The sequence below is a fragment of the Silene latifolia genome, chromosome Y (genome assembly GCF_048544455.1).
Source record: "Silene latifolia isolate original U9 population chromosome Y, ASM4854445v1, whole genome shotgun sequence".
NCBI classification, from domain to species: domain Eukaryota; kingdom Viridiplantae; phylum Streptophyta; class Magnoliopsida; order Caryophyllales; family Caryophyllaceae; genus Silene; species Silene latifolia.
Genome location: NC_133538.1, coordinates 347,954,494 through 347,976,385, shown reverse-complemented (window position 1 = coordinate 347,976,385; position 21,892 = coordinate 347,954,494). Strand labels below are relative to the sequence as shown.

General features: G+C 38.0%; 1 protein-coding gene across 1 annotated transcript; it reads right to left on the bottom strand.

The window, feature by feature from the left end:
• Positions 1 to 11,564: 11,564 nt before the first annotated feature.
• LOC141631586 (uncharacterized) lies at positions 11,565 to 21,664 on the bottom strand. The gene is made up of 6 exons (XM_074444238.1): positions 21,558 to 21,664; positions 20,995 to 21,363; positions 20,723 to 20,807; positions 20,489 to 20,633; positions 11,938 to 11,978; positions 11,565 to 11,840 (listed from the first exon to the last, which is right to left on the bottom strand). The coding sequence occupies exons 1-6, from the start codon at positions 21,662 to 21,664 to the stop codon at positions 11,565 to 11,567; spliced, it is 1,023 nt and encodes a 340-aa protein (XP_074300339.1).
• Positions 21,665 to 21,892: the final 228 nt, after the last annotated feature.

Below are 21,892 nucleotides of genomic sequence, written 5' to 3'. Positions count from 1 at the left end.
TATTATACATTCGGAAACCAACTCCATTGGTCCCTTGAACTTCGGTTGTGGCATGCATCTCGAGGTAACACCGTCTTTATGTATCGTCATCTTGAAGAAATCCGTCTTAGGGAACTCCGAAATGAATAAAATTACATAATAAATTACATAATTTCCTATTATAAATTTGTAACTAAAATAAAATAAATCTATTAAATTACAAAAACGGTGATACGAGATCACAATAAATTACAACCGAATCGATATTCCCATACATTTCGGGAAATACCAATTAAAAACTAAGGCCATACTAAGTAAAAATTACATAATTCAAAAATTACATAAATTAAAATTATGACAATCATAAAGAAAATGCAGCATTATAATATGTAAGAACATGCCCAATTTTATGCTAAATCGCCTTTAATTAGCCAATATCGTATATTACTCGGTTTTTGCGGATTTGCGTGATTTCTACATTTTATAATCACAAATATTACAAAAATTCATATTTATGCATAAGTTAATTACCCTAACCTCTTAGGACTCAAAATTTAGTCTTCACTAATTATTTGACCATAATTAACTCATATTTCTAAAATTTGTTCATTAATGGACTTAAAATTATAAAAATAAGCTATAAACTTCAAATAAATCACAAAATTTCAAATAAATTCAAAATTTGAAATTTAAACTCATGAACATTCTGGAAAAATACCATGACACTCATGATGTTCAAAAACTTAAGGTTAAAAATTTGAAATTTATCCGGAAAAACAATGTTGCGGTTTATCGGTTTTAACTAAAATAATCATAAAAACATGTGAAAAATTATATACATCAACTTTTCAATTTTAGATCTGAAAAAGATAATAAAATGCAACATATAAAGTTTTTCCTTAGTCATAGAGTATGATTTATTAATATTTCACTAATAAAGTCACTATTCATGCTATTTTTCTTCAAAAATCCATACATCATGCAAAAAGACTTCACTATAGCCTATTATTTTACACACATCTTGTAAAATTTCAAGTGATAACATACTAAATTTATATGACCAGATTCGAAATTTATCTCATATTAACCTATTTATCACTTAAATCCGATTTTAACAATGAAAAATCCAATTTTCGAGCATAAGAAGTTCAAAAATTATGAAAATTTACAAGTCATCTCAAAATAAAATATGTGACAACATATCCAAAAATCACTGTAAAATTCGAATTTTAGCTAATTTTAGTCCGAAAATGACATTTTTACTCATAAAATCATATTTTAATGCCATTATAGTATAATATGAACAATAAAAATCTGTAAATTAACCAAAATATCCTAAAAACATTTTAGGACCAGAAATTTTAACATGCATGATGATTTTCGTGATATATCATAATAACACAAATTATACAAGTTTTATATGTTATTCTTATAACTCGGAAAAACTTTTAACCGATTTGCATGCAAACAACCATGGCTCTTGATACCGATTGAAGGAAAAGAAGATCTCTATACTAACATATTCATATATGTTTTATTTTAATTTGTCATAAAATTAATAAATGATCTTATGCATGCAAACTAAAATAAAAGAAGATAAGAAAACATTTTCTCACCATATGAATTTCGGTCATATTGGGCACCAACAAGATCTCCTTCTTGTTAGTTCTTGAGCTTTCCATTAATGGATGAACATTCTTGACTTCAAATTAGAAGCCCTCCAATTAGTAGCACCCAAAACTATCCCTTAATACCACAAACTAACATGTACTAGATGTTTGTAATGTAGTTTACCTTAAAATCTATTACTAATACTCATATACTACTTCGTTCTAGTATTATTAGTGTTTGATTTAAACAAATTTGATTCACAAAAATGAATTTTTATGAAGAACAAGAGAGAGGAGGGAGGTTTTTCATAAAAATGTAAGAACGAATTAATTAGAGAAAAACTCACTAATTCTCTATGCTTAAAACCGGTTGGGTGGCCTTTTTGGGTAGTCAAATTAATCTTCCCAATTTGCTTTTGTTCTTCACAAGAAAAGCTAGCTAGTAGTAGGTGTCATCATGATGTCTATTTTATTATTTAAATAACAAAAACCATCAAAACCCACTTACTACATATAAAACCGATTTTCCATGTAATATGGAGTCCATTTTATTTTTGTCAATTGTACAATTGTATGTCATGTGACATGTGACATTTCTTATGTCATGTTTAATTTAAAATGCATATTTAACAAATTAAATATCATTTACAAATTAAATAAGTCATATTTAACAAATTGACTAGTAATATAAAATTAATTTCTCATAAAATGGTCATTTAATTACTAGTTAGTATAATTCACAATATCTTGTAATTATAACTAACTTATCATTCTCATCTCGCGTGTTTCGCAAACACCGATTAATTTTAGTAATATAACTTCTTAAATTACTAAATAAAATCTTATTTAATCACATTAAAAATAAGATGTCATTTTCTCTCTTATGATAATAATTTGTTCAATTTTAAGGAATTAATTAATCTGTATCGGCATTCAATTAATTGACCTTTTCAATTAAGGGAATCGTCCTTTAGGTGTGACCTCAAGGGATCAACTGATCACCACCGTCGCACGACAGTAATGTCAAACTCTAGCCAGCCAATCATTACCGATAGGTGTGGACCAGTTGACTATATATGTAATGTATCATCCCTTTCGTATTCTTGGTATGAGATTTAATTAATAATGATATTTAAATCATGTGATCGCACTATTGTTGAGGACACATTTCCCAACATCACCGTCATCTGTATGATAATAACGCCAAACTTTCTAGCAAGCAAACCGTTATTAGGTAAACGTTAATCAACTGATTAAATATACGAAGTATACCCTTGTGAACCTGTAAGAGATTTACAAATGTGATCACACTAATTTGTGGAGGACACAAGCTCCAACAGGTAGTAACCTTTTTGAATGGGAATCCAACATCAAAAGTGTCGCGTTGTCCGACAATGTGCTTACTTACTTGACCGATGCCCCTCCCATCGAGCCCGGTTCAAGGGCATCATCGGCGGTGCGGACCACCTATGATGACCATGTGAGGATGTCGAATGATATCAAAAATGTGTTGATATGGTCGATGTCCCCAAATCTCAAGCTTTCATGCATTTCTTTGAATGCGTACGAGATACTCACTCGTATGAATACTATATTTTCACAAACGCCAAAAATCCGCCAATACGATGCGGCGGCACGCTTCTTTGAAGCAAAGCTTGAGAGCGGCCAAAAGGTTGGTCCCCATGTGCTAAAAATGGTCGAATATGTCGACATCCTGGAGCGTCTACGGTGTAAGATTCCTAAGACTCTTGTGGTGGATCGAATCCTCCACTCACTTCCTTCCAAGTTTGCCCATTTTAGGGTGAACTATAACATGAATGGCATGAATAAGAGTTATCATGAAATTTATGCGCTGTTCACCCAAGCGGAGAGGGATATGGAAGCTAGTAGGAGTGAAAAAGGGGATGTTCTAACCATGAAGTTAAAGAACATGTCCCTTGGAGTTAAGAACGGAAAGAGGAAGGAAAAGTCCCAATTCAAGAAATCGTCAAAGAAACAAGACAAGGGAAAGAGGAAAGCCGTTGAGAATGGCAAACCCAAGGCAAAAAGTGTCAAACTCTCTGAGGCCGAATGTTTCCATTGTAATGGAAAGAGGCATTATAGGAGGAGTTGTCCCAAATACTTGGAGGACCTCAAGGAAAGGCGTGTGACGCCTATTGGTATGATTTCCCCTCTCTATGTGATAGACGTTAATTATGCTTGTACTTCCACTTGGGTACTTGATACCGGATGTACCTCTCACCTTTGTAATCATTTGCAGGGTTTAAGGAACTTGCAAGCACTAGCAAAAGGTGATGTGGATCTCCGCATGGGCAATGGAGCTAGAGTAGCGGCCGTTTCCGTGGGGACCTATGTGCTCACTTTAGCTAGTGGTCTAGAGTTGTATTTAAATAAGTGTTATTTTGTACCAACTTTAGCCAAGAACATCATCTCCATTTCCGCGTTAGACGCGGATGGCTTTTGTTTTATGATTAAGGACAATAGTTGTAATTTTTCATTAAATAATGTAGTTTATGGCAAGTCCATTTCAATTGGAGGCATTTATGTTTTAAATGATTTTAATGACGTTTATCATGTGGAAACTAAAAAGCTCAAAACAGGTGATCCAAATGAATCTTACCTTTGGCATTATCGTTTAGGTCACATAAACGAAAGACGCATTAAGAGACTTGCTTCATCTAAAGTGCTCAAACCATTTGATTTTGAATCTTATGGTATATACGAGTCTTGCCTTTTAGGCAAGATGACTCGTCCACCTTTTGCGGGAAAAGGGACACGAGCTAGTGAGGTTTTGGCTCTAATACATATAGATGTGTGTGAACTATTAACCATCACCGCTAGAGGAGGTTTTCACTACTTTATTACTTTTACTAATGACTTGAGTAGATATGGGTATGTCTACTTGATGAAGAACAAGAGTTAAGCTTTTGACAAGTTCAAGGAGTTTCAATATGAAGTAGAGAACCAATTGGATAAAAATATTAAGACCCTACGATCCGATTATGGTGGTGAATACCTGAATTCTGAATTTGATTCACACCCGAAAGATTGTGATATAGTATCACAATGGACTCCTCCTGGCACACCACAATTAAATGATGTAGCTGAAAGAAGAAACCGAACTTTACTAGATATGGTTCGGTCTATGATGAGTCTTACCGAGCTTCCTAAGTCGTTTAGGGGTTTTGCCCTCTTGTCTGCAATATTTTCACTAAATCGAAGCCCGACTAAAGCGGCCGATAAGACTCCATATGAGATATGGACAGGGAAAGTCCCTTATTTGTCTTTCATGCATATTTAGGGTTACGAGGCTTATGTCAAGATCAAGTCTGACAATAAACTTGCACCCAGATCTGACAAATGTCTTTTTGTAGGATACCCAAGTGAAACACGTGGCTATTACTTCTACAATAAACACGAGAACAAAGTGTTTGTGGCTCGTGATGTTGTCTTCCTAGAAAAAGAGTTTATTTCTAGAAGACATAGTGGGAGAAAATTTGAACTTGACGAAGTTCAAGAGCCACAAACCGAGAATGGGGTAGAGGAGAACGTGGAGGATAGCGTTCCCTCTTCCTCTGAAACGGTAATTGTTCCTAAAAAGTCAAGTACGATTTCTAATCCACCTGACCGCTACCTTGGAAACATCGAAGAGGATGGTGTTTTGTTACTTTTGGAAAGTGACGAACCCACTACCTACAAATCGGCCATGTCTAGTCCCGACTCCTCGCTTTGGCTAGAAGCCATGCGGTCCGAAATGGATTCCATGTACGAGAACCAAGTAAGGGACTTGGTGGATTTACCTGAGGGAGTGCGACCCCTTCAGTGTAAATGGATATATAAAATTAAACTCGGTGTGGATAAATATGTTGATGTTTACAAACCTAGATTGGTGGAAAAAGGTTTCACCCAAGTTCATGGTTTAGACTATGACGAAGCCTTCGCTCCAGTCGCTATGCTTCGGTCCATTAGGATAATCTTAACGGTTGTCGCGTTTTATGATTATGAGATTTGGCAAATGGATATCAAAACCGCCTTCTTGAATGGAATTCTAGAAGAGGAAGTGTACATGATACAACCTTAAGGTTTTGTGGATACATCTAATCCTAAGAAGGTGTGTAAGCTCAAGAAGTCCATCTATGGTCTTAAGCAAGTATCTCGGAGTTGGAATCATCGCTTTGATCATGTTATTAAATAATACGGTTTCACTCGAAGTGTGGAAGAACCGTGTTTATACATGAAGTTTAGTGGGACTAAGGTTGCATTCCTTGTCCTATATGTGGATGACATATTGCTCTTCAGGAATGATATTCCATCGCTCACTTCCAATAAGGAGTGGCTAGGGAAACACTTCTAGATGAAGGACTTGGGAGAGGCACAACGAATCTTGGGTATCCGGATCTATAGGGATAGGTCCAAAAGGATACTAGCATTGAGTCAAGAAGCTTATATTGACAAAGTTCTTGACCGGTTGAATATGAAAGACTCCAAGAGAGGATTTCTACCTATGGGCCAAGGGATTACTTTGAGCAAGTCACAGTCTCCCTCTACCCCTAAGGAGATTGAACACATGAAGACCATCCCTTATGCTTCCGTTGTTGGGTCTATCATGTATGCTATGATTTGCACTCGTCCCGACGTTGTGTATGCCTTGAGCATGACAAGTCGTTATCAAGCCAAGCTTGGTGAGAGTCACTGGATAGCCGTAAAGAACATCCTTAAGTACTTGAGAAGGACTAAGGATTCGTTCTTAGTGTTTGGAGGAGAAAGTGAGTTGCGTGTAAGAAGTTACACGAACGCAAGTTTCCAAACCGATCGGGATGATATGAAATCCCAATCTGGCTATGTTTTTATGCTAAATGGAGGAGCTGTTTGCTGGAAGAGCTTCAAGCAAAGCGTTACCGCGGATTCTACAATAAAGGCGAGTACCTTGCAGCGTCTGAGGCTGCAAAGGAAGCTGTTTGGATTAGGCAATTCATGGAGGGACTAGGAGTAGTCCATTCCGCCAAAGATCCTATCACTCTATATTGTGATAACAGTGGAGCTATTTTTCAAGACAAAGAGCCGAAGTCTAGTAATAAATCTAGACACATTGAAAGGAAATACCATGTAATTAGAGATTATGTGGAAAGCAAGGAAATTGACATTTGTAAGGTTGGCACAGATGATAATATTGCTGATCCTTTAACCAAGCCTTTATCAAAGGCTAAGCATGATGGTCATGTCGTCGCAATAGGATTGAGACGAATACTAGATTTTCTTTAGATTATAGATATGTAATATTTGGATAGTGTATCTCTTATTTTATATATGATAATCGCATTCATTGTTTTTGCACTCATTTATGAATCTTTTATTTAGTGTGACTAAATTTTAATACCTTGTTTATCTGAATAAGTTGTGGAGACAATCTTGAACACTATTCAAGTGAATAAGATGAACATTTTATTTTGTCCCTAGTCACTTAATGAGGTGACGTCTCAGAGTGACTAGATTGTAAGTCGATTGATGGTTGTTCAACACCATGAGGTCATACGTGATGACTAGTCGATTACATAGGCAGAATGTTTGACACTTTGCCGGACAGTGACCATTTAGAGAGTCCCTAAGTTCTATTATAGACTCCTGGTCGTGGCAGGGATCTCTAAGATGTTCCTATGAGTCGATTCTTTTGACTGGAGACTATTACCCAAGTCAATGCAGTTTCTGAGTGACTTTGGTTTTTGTCCTAGGTCGTGCCGTGAAAGGAGGCCAAAGGACATCTTCTAAGTCATGATGATCTGTATTGGGCAAAGATAGATAGGGCATACAAGAATTGTCCACCCACGTTGGGAAATTATATCTCAAGGCCACTCGAGGAGTTGTGACTATAAATGCGTGGCCACGCTTGAAAGTAATCTATGGGAGATTTTTCCGATGTAGTAGTCACACTCTCGATCGAGAAAACCACTCGCGATATGTTCATGTGTAAGTGCGACCTGAAAGACACCTTACATTGAGTGGGAGATTAAAACGGACAAGAGAATTGGTAGCGCACACCTTGTGTTGGACAAGTGGGAGATTGTTGGAGTTAGTGTCCTCCACAATAGTACGTTTTCATAATAAATCTCATTAAATGAATATCATCAGGATATTTATTATTTGATCCTCGCCAGTTGATTAACGTAAATCAAATACGGTTGACTGACTAGAGTTTGACGTTATTGTCGTGAGACGGCGGTGATCAACTGACCCCTTTCAGTCACACCTATAGGAACGAACCCCAAATTGATAACTAATTAAATTGCATGAGATACAATTTATTTAGTCCCTTCATTTATAGACTAAAAGATTAGTCGATTATTTTTTAGAAAGATTTCGAGTTGCGAACTCGTGGCGGGGCAATTATTATTTAATTATGCGATAATTAAATAATAAATTTTATGAGACGGGTTTTGTTAATTAATTGTTAATTCACTAAAATTGTACTATTTGATTAATGTGATTAATATTAGTACGTAAATAATATGTGTAGCGGTACACGTATATTTACTATTATTTACGGAGTGATTTGGACATAATTTATTAGAAGCATTTAAACATAAAACGATGTTTAAATTAAATTTATACGTATTTGTGCGACAAATATAAGAACCAACATGGACACGTAAATGGGAATTGGACCGTGTAAAATAGAGTGTAGTGGATGATTATAAACAAAATCATTTCAATTTGCTTTATATTCTTCCATAAGTTATCTTTTTGCATATGATAAAGAATTGGACAAAAATAAGAAAATCACTCCCTCACTCCACCTCTACCTACCCGACCTCTTCCCCCTTATACACTCCATCATTTGTTCATTTTGACACACTATACTTTGAACATTTGCATGTGTATATCATTCCTCTCTCTAAAATAATAAAACCATAATTTACTAAGTTGTTAGTAAACAAAATTAATTACTAAGATTGTTAGTAATATTACACATATTATCAAGGGTATATCTTATCAAATATCTAGTTAATATTTGTTAGGAATTTGGGTGTTGTTTTTGGGTGCTACTAAAAGAAGGTCTTCTCTTTGAAAATTTGGTAAAGTAGGATCTTCCATATTTCATTAGCACAAGAACAAACTAGATAGGTGATCTAGTTTCTGCCCATTTTTACCATCAAAATCAATGTAAGGAAATTGTTTTTACTTAATCTTTATTATTATGTTTTTTTATTAGCATGTATGTTACATAGATCACATAAACACAAATTATGAGATAATTTAATTTTTAATTAGAGAGTCTAATTAGGATCTATGACAAAAGGCCTCTTCTACGAAATCACCTCCTATAACAATAATGCATACAATTATAATCTACAACAACAATTATACCAAAAACCCGCCAAAATACAAAAATAAAGGTTTAAACAAATCAGTTGCATTGACATAAAAACTACACAAGTGACTTACCCAAACGATGGCGATCACAAGGGTATAATGATCTCAGAAATTCGATAACCCTAGCCTTGCTTTGATAGTAAAAAGAGGAGATAATTGAACGTCGTAGAGTTTTCTTGTTAAAAGATTAGAAAATAAAGGTAAGAGTGACAAAGATTGTCGATAAAAACTTTAAATACCTCTCCACGTTTTACTATCAAACCCGGCCGAAAAGTCCGTAAAACCCGAGCTACTCGATCGAGTAACTAACGTAATCGACTTACTCGACAGAGTAAGTCCTACTTGATAGAGTACCTGTAACACCCCAAGAATTTGAGTGGAGATTTCTACAACATCGGGAAAGTAAGGAGGTTATGATATGTTTATAAAGGATTCCACCCACCACTTAGTAATAAGGCCTTGTGCTTTTGGGGTTAAGTGAGGACAAATAATGGCCCAAAAGTGCACATCCCATCTTATTAAGATCGTGTCACAATGGTGGTGGGTCGGATTATTATAAATGGTATCAGAGCCACCCTGCAACCGTGTGGTGAGCCTATGGTCAGGGGTACCCGGGTCACCCGCCTAGCTGGGGAAGATTCTGGGCTTGGCTGCGGTCAGCTGCGAGGCACAACAGGGACGTTGTGTTCTTTGAGTGGGGGAGTTTGTAACAACCCAAGAATTTGAGTGGAGATTTGTCCCACATCGGGAAAGGAGGTTATGATATGTTTATAAAGGATTCCACCCACCACTTAGTAACAAGGTCTTGTGCTTTTGGCCTTAAGTGAGGACAAATAATGGCCCAAAAGGGCACATCCCATCTTATTGGAATCGTGTTACGACGGTGGTGGGTCGGATTGTTATAGTAACCAACAGCTCAAATATTTGAGGTATTACAGTGTTCCCTCCTTAAAACTAAACTTCGTCCCCGAAGTTCAAACCTATACTAAAAACAAAACTCACTATACTCAACAATTATGCAACGGCACAACTACAACTCAAGGCAAAACTTAAAACACAACTTAACAACCCAAAACATACACTAAACTTGACCAAAACTGACAAAAATCGCATCAAAAGTTTATGCGATCATCTCCTACCCTCCCTAAAAGAAACATGCTTACGTCCCTGTAACCACACATAACTGATAAAAAAGAAACGGATAGCGCTCCTTCATAGCTTCTTCCACCTCCCAAGTTGCTTCCTCGACGTTGTGATTGGACAACAACACCTTTAGCAAAACAGTCTCCCCATTTCTAGTCTTGCGAACCTTGCGATCTAGAATCTCCTTTGGCACTTCAAGATAAGATAAGGATTCATCCACCTCAATGTTTTCAACCTCTAGCACATGAGAAGGGTCACTCACGTATATCCGGATTTGAGACACATGAAACATATTGTGTACTCGATCCAAAGCTGGTGGCAACCCTAACCGATAAGCAACCTCGCCAACACGATCCAAAATCTCATCAGGGCCAATGAATTTCTGACTTAGCTTCCCTTTCTTACCAAATCGCATCGCCCCACGCATCGGTGACACCTTCAAAAGAACCTTATCCCCAACTTGGAACTCAATGTCCCCACGATGCAAATCCGCATAACTCTTTTGTCGATCCTGGGCCGCCTTCATTTTTTGTCGAATCAACCTCACTTGATCAGCCATATATTGCATCATCTGTGGTCCTAAAACCACTATATATGCGCTATAATCCCAAAAAATCGGACTCCTACAACTCCCATACAACGCCTCGAATGGAGCCATCCCAATACTTGTATTGTAGCTCTTATTGTAAGAGAACTCAATAAGAGTCAATTTATCTTCCCAACTACCACCAAATTCCATCACGCAAGCCCTTACCATATCCTCCAAAGTCTTGATTGTTCTCTCTGTCAGCCCATCCGTCACAGGATGAAATGCGGTACTCATCTTCAATGTAGTTCCAACAATTCCTGCAACTCTTACCAAAACCGAAAAATGAATCTCGCATCTCGATATGACACAATATCCTTCGGCACCCCATGCATTCTCACCACATTCTTCTTGTAGCCATTCGCCAACTGAACCTTACTCCACGTATTTTTCATGGGAATAAAATGAGCTGACTTGGTCAATCGATCAACGATCACCCAAATCATATTATTACCTTGCTGAGTTCTCGGTAAACCCACAATGAAATCCATGGAGATAGATTCCCACTTTTACTTAGGTACCTCATGAGACTGAATCTTACCTTGCGGTCTTCGCTGCTCCCCTTTGACTCTCTGGCAAGTCAAACATCGAGGCGCAAATTCAGCTGTCTCCCTCTTTATCCCAGGCCACCAAAACGTCTGCTTAAGATCCTTATAAAGCTTGTCACCACTTGGATGCACTGAATACGGAGTGCAATAAGCCTCTGCCATGATTATCTTCCTCAACTCCTCATCCTTAGGTACACACCATCTCCCATCAAACTGAACACTCCCATCAGAATGAATAGAGAACCGAGACACTGTCCCCTTCTCTACTCTAGCCCTCCACTCCTGAATCTTAGGATCAAGAGCCCGTTTCCTCCGAATATCATCATAAAGCTATGGTTGAACTGTCAAATCTCCCCTAACATCCCCCTTCCGGATCACATGTAACTCAATCTTGGTCACCTCATCTTTTAACCTCGCCAGTGACATAGCTGTGCATAGGGAATGTACTCTCTTCCTACTCAACGCATCTGCCACAACATTCGCCTTTCCTTCATGGTAGATAGTATCCATGTCATAGTCACCAATGAGCTCTATCCACCTCCTATGTCGCATATTCAACTCGTTCTGAGTATAGATGTACTTTAAACTCTTGCGATCAGAAAACACCTTAAAGGTCACCCCATATAGATAGTGTCTCCAAATCTTTAGAGCAAAAACCACTGAACCTATTTCCAAGTCGTGAGTAGGATAATTATCCTCATACAGTTTCAGCTGCCTTGAAGCATAAGTGATAACTTTCCCATTCTGCATTAAAACACAACCTAACCCATTCTTTGTAGCATCGGTATAAACCTCAAAGTTCTCACTCCCCTCCGGTAAAGCCAAGAGTGGAGCTGTAATCAAACGCTCTTTTAACGTTTATAACGTCGTTTCTTAACTCTCATCCCAACGAAATCTGGTCTCTTTTCTCATCAAAGTTGTCATAGGTCTGGCAATCTTAGAAAAGTCTTTCACAAAGCTCTTGTAGTAGCCAGCTAAACCAAAGAAACTCCGTATCTCAGCAACATTCTTCAGTGCTTCCCAGTTTTCCACTGCCTCAACCTTGCTAGGATCCACTGACACACCCTCTTTCGAGATCACATGGCCCAGAAAAGCCACCCTCTCCAACCAGAACTCACGCTTAGATAACTTGGCATACAACTGATTGTCGCGGAGAGTTTGCAAAACCAATCGTAAGTGCTCCTCATGCTCCTCCTTAGTCTTGGAATAGACTAAGATGTAATCTATGAACACCACCATGAACTGATCCAAGTTCTGGCTGAAAACCTTGTTCATCAGATCCATAAATACCGTTGGCGCATTAGTCAACCCAAACGGTACCCCACATATTCATAGTGATTATACCGCAATTTGAAAAGCTGTCTTTAGTATGTCTTCATCCCGAATCCTTAACTGATGGTACCCCGACCTTAGATCAATCTTCGAAAAGACACCGGCTCCACTCAACTGGTCAAAAAGATCATCTATCCTCGGTAAAGGATACTTATTCTTAACTGTAGCAAGGTTCAACTGTTGGAGCTGGTGTCCTCCACAAATTAGTGTGATAACATTTGTAAATCTCTTACAGGTTCACAAGGGTATACTTCGTATATTTAATCAGTTGATTAACGTTTACCTAATAACGGTTGGCTTGCTAGAATGTTTGACGTTATTATCATACAGATGGCGGTGATCAACTGGTCCCTAAAGGTCACACCTTTTGGATGTTTCTGAGAAATGTGGTTATAGAAATATAATTACATTGATGCCCAAAATGACTAAAAAGTTAGTCAATGTGTTGATGAGATAATTATTTAATGAAAATTAAATAATATTAAGTTAAGACGAATTAACTGTCAATTCGTAAATTAAATATAATAAGTTATATTTAAATTAAATATATATATAAGGTTAGTTTGGACGAATTAATCTGTTAATTCGTAGTTAAATATAATCAGTTGTATTTAATATCAACAAGTTGAATGTGTCATAGTGGTAATAGTGAGGGTACACAAGCCAAGAGGTCATGGGTTCGATCCTCACTAGATGATAATTTAACACACTTTATATATTTTTGGAAAGACCAAAATAAGGAGAAAATTACTCCTTATTTCGGTTAAGCTTGGACGAAAATTAGGAGATTTTTATCTTTCCTAATTGACTCCTTATTTCGGCTAGTATAAAAAGAAAGGGAGAGATTTATTCTACCCTAATGCTTTTTCTTGACCTTGCCTCCTCTTCCTCATCACAAGAACACAAAGACAAATAAATTTTACATAAAATTTTAGATTGATTTCTAGCATAATCAAAGGGCATATCTCAGATCGTCTTGGGTGCAACTAATAGGCGAATATCAATTTTGATATTGTTCTTAGGCCATATTTGCTAGGACCAAAGGTTATTTATGAATCCTTTACTTTTGTTTATGTATTTTATTTTATGACCATTGATCATCTGTTTTAAATCGTTATAATCCTTCTAGTTTAAGGGAAGTATACAGACTTATTTCTCACAAGTGGTATCAGAGCACTAGGCTACGATTTTAATCTTGATGATTTTCATAAAATTGTATGTAAACTAATAACTTAATTTTCGAGTATATAAATTAGGGTTCTTTTTTTTCGGTAAAATTTTTTTTTTTGCCGAAATATTTTTTTACGGCCTATTTTTTTTTGCTTTTTTTTCCTTTTGTTTGATGATTTATATCCAATTTATTTTGATCATATCTTTGTTTTAATCGGTTAAAATTATCATATGAAGAATTGGCGAATTTTGATTTAATACAGATTAAGTTAGAATAGATATAGTATCTTCATGTCATTGATACAAGAACTTGTTTTTGCTATATAGTTTTAGCATAAAAGATTAATCATGCTTGTTAATCCATTTGCTAAACCATGTTCTATTAGCAACTGTAAACTTTGTTCTTCATCAATCCTGTTTTAGGGCTTATTGCCGCAAAAGGGGATTTTTTTGACGGCTCAAAAATTTTTAGGGTCTGCCGTTGGAAAAAAGGTTTTGTTTTTTTTGCCGGATAAGTAAAAAAAAAAAAAAAAAAATTGGCCATTTTCTTTTTCAGCCGGGAGCTGGAATTTTAATAAAAAAAAATTATTTTTTTTCCTTTTATTTGGTTATGCCGAAACCAAACAAGAAAAAAAAGAGAAGTTATTTTTTTTGGCCAATTAGTTATTGTGAATCGGTTCACAATTTAATGATACCGAGTTATTTTAAAGCAGTTTAAAATTTTGACGGATAGAATTCATATTACAAGTTTAATATGGATTATGTATGAATTAATGTGATTAAATTGCGGAATTGTCACTTAATTTAATTTAAATAGGTGGTTTGGATAAATTAATCAACATAATTAATTTATTGTATTATGTATGTTTAATTTATTTTAGTTGATACTTTTAATTATGTTGAATGAATCGAATGAATGAATTTTATTTACGTATTTAATTTTGCAATCGGTTGTAATTTGTAATACTTTGTGTGGCCTTAGTCAATTATGTTTTCGTAATGAAGGAAACTTAATTTTTATGTAATTATGAGATCTCGAATCTCCTTTATTTTAGTTTTGGGTTTTGAAATTAGAATGTAATTAATAGGTCAATTATGTAATTTCAATTATTGTAATTTCAAAGAAGACTAAAGATGAAGATTCAAGCTCACTCCCGCTACATGGATCAAGATGGAACATCAAGACAAGCTTCTCGGGTCCAAGGATGGATTCCAAACTTGTATTTATTGTTCATTTTGATAGGATAGGCCACACTAGGACTTTTACTGTTTTTTTTTACGTTTTTCATTTTATTGCTTTTCATTCACATGCTAGTAATTGCATCATATTCCGCCTAAAACCAAACCACCTACTACTAAAATGCATGAAAATTGACTCATATAGTTGTTTGTTAGTTTTCATGGACATGCAGATGTCACAGTCTATAAGCCATCACTTTAGTTTAAATCATTCTCGCATGCTAGATTATACTTCACTTAAAATGAATTAAAAATAGTTGATGGGATCTTCCTCTAAAACGGAAATTGAGATTAGTCTTTATAAGGGCAAACATCTATGAGTCCCTTCTTCGTCGGTAGGCCTAATATGACCCCTTCTACGTTGGGTAAGTAGTTGTGTTGACTTAGTTTACCTCAACATCATAGTCCGAAGAGTTTCTCGTGATTATGATGGACTAAAGATAAAATTTACGAAATTTATCGACCAGAATTCTAACGGTAGAATTAGCTAACAGGTTAGCTTATCAATTTACAGAGAATTGAGTCTTGGGGTCATTTATATAATTCTTGAGGGAGGTCAATTGTATAAATGTTTTTGAGTCTTCGCGTTATGACATTAGTTCATTAGACTTAAAATAAAACGATGCATGCTTATTATTTTATTCTTGTTTCGCAGTGTAGAACACGCTAATTATCAATAATACTGTTACAACAAATGGCTGGAAATAACGCAATCCCAATGCCTAGTGCCACACTAGATCGTTCATCCTGGCTAAAAGTATTCATGGACCAAATGAATAAGTCCACGCGACTGAAGAATGATGGGTCCAACTTTGCGGGATCGGGAGGCGGCACTACGGAATGCCGCCATTGCGACGATAAGCTCGGTATTTAATCGAGCCAATACCGGTCAACCCAGTCCCAAATGCAGGAGCCAACGAGTCACTCGCTAATAGTGATTTCGTTATGGAAGCGGGTGCGATAAAGAACGTACTCATCTTTGCAATGGAAACCAATTTGCAGAGATGCTTCATTCCCCAAGGTGCAAAAAAGATTTTCACCACGCTCACTAATGAGTTCTCAAAGGCACCGAGAATCATCACATATGAGCATACCTGTCGCTTCTTTGATGCGAAACTCGAAATAATGGCCGGTTAGCCCACACATTCTTCACATGATTGAGAATGTCGAGAAATCGAGTCACCGAATTGTAGAATCGGTGAGAGCATTGTCATTGACCGAATGCTTCATTCTCTTCACGATGGTTTTGCCCTTTTCAGGGCGAACTACTACATGAATGACTTGAAAAAGAGTCCTCATGAGCTACACTCCTTTCTCGTACAGACCGAGAAGGATATGAAATTGACTGGGAGCATGAAGCAGGATGTTCTCACGATTCACAACAAGAGTAAAGGTAAGGGTAAGGCTCATGGCGACCTAGCTGTAGGTAAGCCAAAGTTTAAGAAGCCAGGAAATGGTAAGAGTGCGCCTGGTGAGACTAGTGGCTCACAGGTCAAGACAAAGAGCAAGGGCGGTTGTCACAAGACTGGACATTGGATGAGGAACTGTCCCGTCTACCGTGAGGACATCAAGGCAGGCCGCGTCGTTCCTGTTGGTATGTCATCTTATATTCATATGATTGAGATTAACCATGCAAGTTTCGGAACTTGGGTACTAGATACTGGTTGTGGTTCTCATCTCAGTAATCATTTGCGGGGCTAAAGAACATCATACCTCTCGAAAAAGGTGATGTGGACCTGCGAGTCGGGAATGGAGCACGAGTAGCTGCTGCCTCGAAGGGAACATATGTAATCCAACTCCCTAGTGGTTTTGAGTTATCTTTAAATAACTGTTACTATGTACCCAGTTTATCTAAGAACATTATTTCTGTTTCCGTACTTGCTAAAGACGGTTTTACATTTTCAATAAAGGATAATAGTTGTATTTTCTCTTTTAATGAAATGATTTATGGCAAAGCAGTTTCCATGAATGGAATTTATATCATAGATCAAACCACGGAAGTATTACACATGAATAATAAGAAATTAAAAGTTGGTGACAAAGATCAAACTTATCTATGGCATTGTCAAATGGGACACATAAATGAGAAACGCGTAAAGAAACTTGTCGATAATGGGACTATTCCCTCATTCGGATTTTCTGATATGGCACGTGTGAATCATGTCTCATTGGCAAGATAACTTAAATTTCCTTCAAAGGTGTTGGAATGCGCGCTAGTGACCTATTAGGACTCATACATACGGACGTATGTGGACCTATGTCAATTACCGCTAGAGATGGCTATAGATATTTTATCACTTTCACGGACGATTTGAGTAGATACGGATATGTCTACTTAATGAAGCATAAAAGTGAGTCCTTTGAGAAATTCAAGGAATACCAGAATAGGGTACCGAACCAACTGGGTAGAAAGATTAAAGCACTCCGTTCAGATCGTGGTGGCGAATATCTTTCAAATGAGTTTGATCAACACCTGAAAGACTGTGGAATCGCTCTACAGTTAACTCCACCTAGAACACCTCAATTAAATGGTGTGTCTGAACGGAGAAATTGAACCTTACTTGACATGGTTCGATCCATGATGAGTCACACCGTAGTGCCTGATTCATTATGGGGTTATGCTCTTTTGTCAGCTGCTCTTATACTTAACCGAAGTCCGTCTAAAGTCATCGATAAGACTCCATATGAAATGTGGAAGGGAACGGTACCTAACTTGTCCTTTATTCGGGTTTGGGGCTGCGAGGCTTATGTCAAGTGGAGACACGAGGATAAGCTCGGCCCGCGATCGGTCAAGACATACTTTATAGGTTATCCAAAAGGAACATTTGGTCATTACTTCTATTCGCCTACCGAACATCGAGTATTTGTTGCGGCTAGTGCGACGTTCTTAGAGAAATAATTTCTCGAGAACAAGTCGAGTAATAGAACCTTCGAGCTGTCGGAGATTCCAGAACCAACAACCGAGGAACAGATGGAGGAAGCTGTACCTCCAACTGATGATACGGTTAATATTCCTGAGGAACCTAGGAGGTCGGGTAGAGACTCTCATCCTCCGGACAGATACATTGGTATGGTCGAGGAGAATGATGTTTTACTTCTAGAAAGTAATGAACCCGCAACCTATAAAGGTGTTATGGCCTGTTCCGACTCAAAGCTATGGCTCGAAGCCATGCAATCCAAGATGGACTCCATGTATGAGAATAACGTATGGGATCTAGTTGATTTACCTAATAAGGTAAAACCTCTACAAAGGCAAATGGATTTACAAAATAAAGCGTTACGTAGACGCGCAAACTGTGATATCTATAAGGCACGACTTGTGGCAAAAGGTTTCACTCAAGTGCAAGGATTGCATTATGATGAGATTTTTGCACCTGTAGTCGTGCTACGTTCCATTCGGATAATCTTAGCGATTGCCGCATTTCATGATTATGAGATTTGGCAAATGGATGTGAAAACCGCCTTCTTAAACGGTTATTTGGAGGAAGAGTTGTACATGGTGCAACCCGAAGGTTTCATAGATCCTAAACATCCAAAGAAAGTAAGCAAGCTTAAGCGTTCCATTTATGGACTTAAGCAAGCTTCTCGGAGTTGGAATCATCGTTTCGACCAAGTGATAAAAGAGTATGGTTTCACTCGATCGGTCGAAGAACCATGCTTATATATCAAGTCGAGTGGGAGCAAGATTATATTCTTGATATTGTATGTCGATGACATACTCTTGATTGGGAATGACATTCCTCTCCTTTCTTCGGTTAAAGAATGGTTGAAGAACCATTTCCAGATGAAAGATCTGGGTGAGGCACAGCGTATTTTGGGAATCCGTATCTACCGAGATAGATCACGACGGACGTTATCACTTAGTCAGGAGTCTTATCTAGATAAGGTTCTTGAGAGGTTCAGGATGACCAACTCCAAGAAGGGGAACCTTCCTATGACGACTGGGATGCAGTTGAGCAAGTCTCAGTCACCCACGACGCCTGAAGGTATTGAGCGCATGAGTCGTGTTCCTTATGCTTCTACAATAGGATCGATCATGTATGCCATGATATGCACACGTCCAGACGTGGCATATGCATTGAGTATGACGAGTCGGTACCAAAAGACTCCAGGTGAAACACACTGGATAACAGTCAAAAATATCCTCAAATACCTACGGAGGACTAAGGATCGGGTATTGACTTATGGAGGCGATACTAAGCTATGCGCAACCGGTTACGCAGATGCTAGCTTCCAAACAGATCGAGATGATTCAAAATCTCAGTCCGGGTTCGTCTTCACTCTTAATGGTGTTGCGGTCAGCTGGAAGAGTTCCAAATAGAGTGTTGTAGCAGATTCTACTACTGAATCCGAGTACTATACCGCTTCGGAGGCAGCAAAGGAAGTGATATGGATGCGTCAATTCTTACAAGGGCTTTCGGTAGTTCCTAGTTCGAATGAACCGATCACCATCTATTGTGACAATAGAGGTGTCATCTTCCAGGCTAAGGAGCCAAAGTCTAGCAACAAATCTAGACATGTACTTCGGAAGGCTCACCTGATCCGTGATTACGTGGAGCAAGAAGAGATAGTGATTGACAAGATTGCGACGGATGATAACATCGCAGATCCTCTCACCAAACCGTTGAATTATGATAAGCATGTAGGGCATGTTAATTCCATGGGAATCAAACATGTTCCTAAGTTGTAGTATTTGATTATGGATTTGATACATTATCTTTTTCATATATTATTTATAACTTCATCGTTTTATATATATAATATTTTGTTTTTCATGTGAATTGTACTGACAACATTGAACGCCACAAAGTGAACTGAATTACATTATATTTGTTTAGGTACGTAATCGCCAATGTGAGCTGATAACTCTGGCTATTATATTGTGCAGTCGATTGATGGTGGGTTCAACGAGCCATAAGTCAAACAGTTGACTGATCGATCACAAATGCGAGATAATAACGATACCTCGTAGGACAAATTTTTGTGACAACGTAATGGGGTCCTAAATGTTTAAAAACATTCGGTGCCAGGTCGTGGATAGGATGCTGATGAGCCCTCTACTCACATATCCCTCATATGACAAAGGATTAAAGGAAACTTCTTTCTCAAACATGACTTTAAAGTCATTACCGCGATCAACTTCATCTTAGGTTTTACAATGAACCACCTACATGACACTTTGGCTCCCTTAGGCTCTTTTAAAGACATCCTCTTTTGTCGACAATCTATCTTAGCCTCTTAATTGCCCAACCAATCTATCCCGACTAATCTCAAACCCATCCAAGGAAACTCTAAAAGGTTGACCGGTAAGTCTACTTGTCCCACTATCAAGGACACCCCACTATATAGCTTAGAACATGACACTGACTCTCCCGAAGATATAAACACGTTATCTTTTACCAGTTCTTACTCTCTCAAACCCATAGCTAAGGCATGAGTCCTAGACACAAAAGAATGGGTTGCCCTTGAATCAAACAGTACAAAAGACAGTGTGTTACGAACAAGGAAAGTACCAGTAACCACATGAGCATCCTCCTCAGCTTCCTGCTTGTCCATCATGAAAAGTTTACCGCTGTTCTCCTGGCCTCCTCCTTGTACCGTACTAGCTGATGCAGTAGACTTGGCAGCTGATGCCTTATTAGTATTACTTGCCGGACACTAATAGGAATTACCACAATTATAGTTGGAACCATTAATATTATTGCTCTGCGCACCTTGTTTGTTCCACGACCGAGCTGGCCTATTACTTGCATAACTCTGCGTCGGTCCCTGAGAAAGTTCCCCTGAGACTGTCTCTGAAAGCCTCTCCCAACAGCACTACTACACTCATGGCTCTTGTGGCCAACACCTTCACAGTTAAAACATGCAATACTCTAGTTACCGCTACCATTGCGACCACCACGGCCGAAAGAAGATCCTCCACTGAACCCCGACCCAGAAGAATAAGCCTTCGACTCTTGGCCTTAGCTTCCTCTTCTCCGAGCTCTTCTCCGTAGTTTTCTTAGCCATTTACACCAACCTTTCAGCCCGTCCAGCACTCTCATAGACCTCTTTCACATCGGTAATAGTCCCCTTCGGTAGCTTTTCCATGATCTGGTAAGTTAACCCTTTCGCAAATCGAAGTGCTAAGTTCGCCGGAGTTAGTCCCATATCCTCAACATACCCCGACTTCTCATTGAACTTATGGTAGTATTCTGTCACAGTCATGTCCCCAGTCATCTTAAAAGAATTGAACTCATCCCGCATCTTGTTGCGAACATGGTCCGGAACAAACTCATTTCTTATAGCTCTTTTGAACTCGTACCATGGAATTGTGGTCTTGCCCTGCTTCAGATAGATCTCCAAAACATTAGCGTTCACCTTATCCCACCACTCTCCGGTTAAGTCCCTTATGTAGAACGCAGCCTATTCTACCTTAAACTCCTCTTGACAATGCACCACCCCAAGGATATTGTCCATCTCATGATGCTAGTTTTCGAGCAGAATCGGCGCACCTGTGCCCACATAGGTAGTGGGTTGAAGTGAGATATGGTAGTAATCATCTTGGGGAAATCTACCCAAATCTACTTTTCTTTACCCAACCTCTTGAGGGTCTCAGTGAGCGCATCTTGGTGCTCAAGCATTTTGGCGATATCCTCAATGCTCATCTCTTGAGCCTTAACATATGCGGCTGATCTCTTTGGCGGCATATCTTTGAGCTATAAAAGACAGATAAACGTAAGCACATAGCCTACGGCTCAAAGCAATTACGACCCGCATAAAGACATACTTGCTCGAGTACTCACACCTACTCGATCGAGTAGGAGTCACTCGATCGAGTAACCTACACACTCGATCGAGTACCCCAACTCCAGAAGCTGGCCAGAACTGACATAAAACATACTCGATCGAGTACAAAAACGTACTCGGTCGAGTAC

Excerpts from the sequence above, each read along its gene's own strand:
- LOC141631586 (XM_074444238.1), bottom strand. The coding sequence starts at position 21,664 with ATGCCGCCAAAGAGATCAGCCGCATATGTTAAGGCTCAAGAGATGAGC. Across the intron at positions 20,634-20,722 it reads ACCGACGCAGAGTTATGCAA|TGTCCGGCAAGTAATACTAA; the intron begins GTAATAGGCCAG and ends AATTCCTATTAG. Across the intron at positions 11,841-11,937 it reads GCTTCAAGGCAGCTGAAACT|GTGTTTTCTGATCGCAAGAG; the intron begins GTATGAGGATAA and ends GTGACCTTTAAG.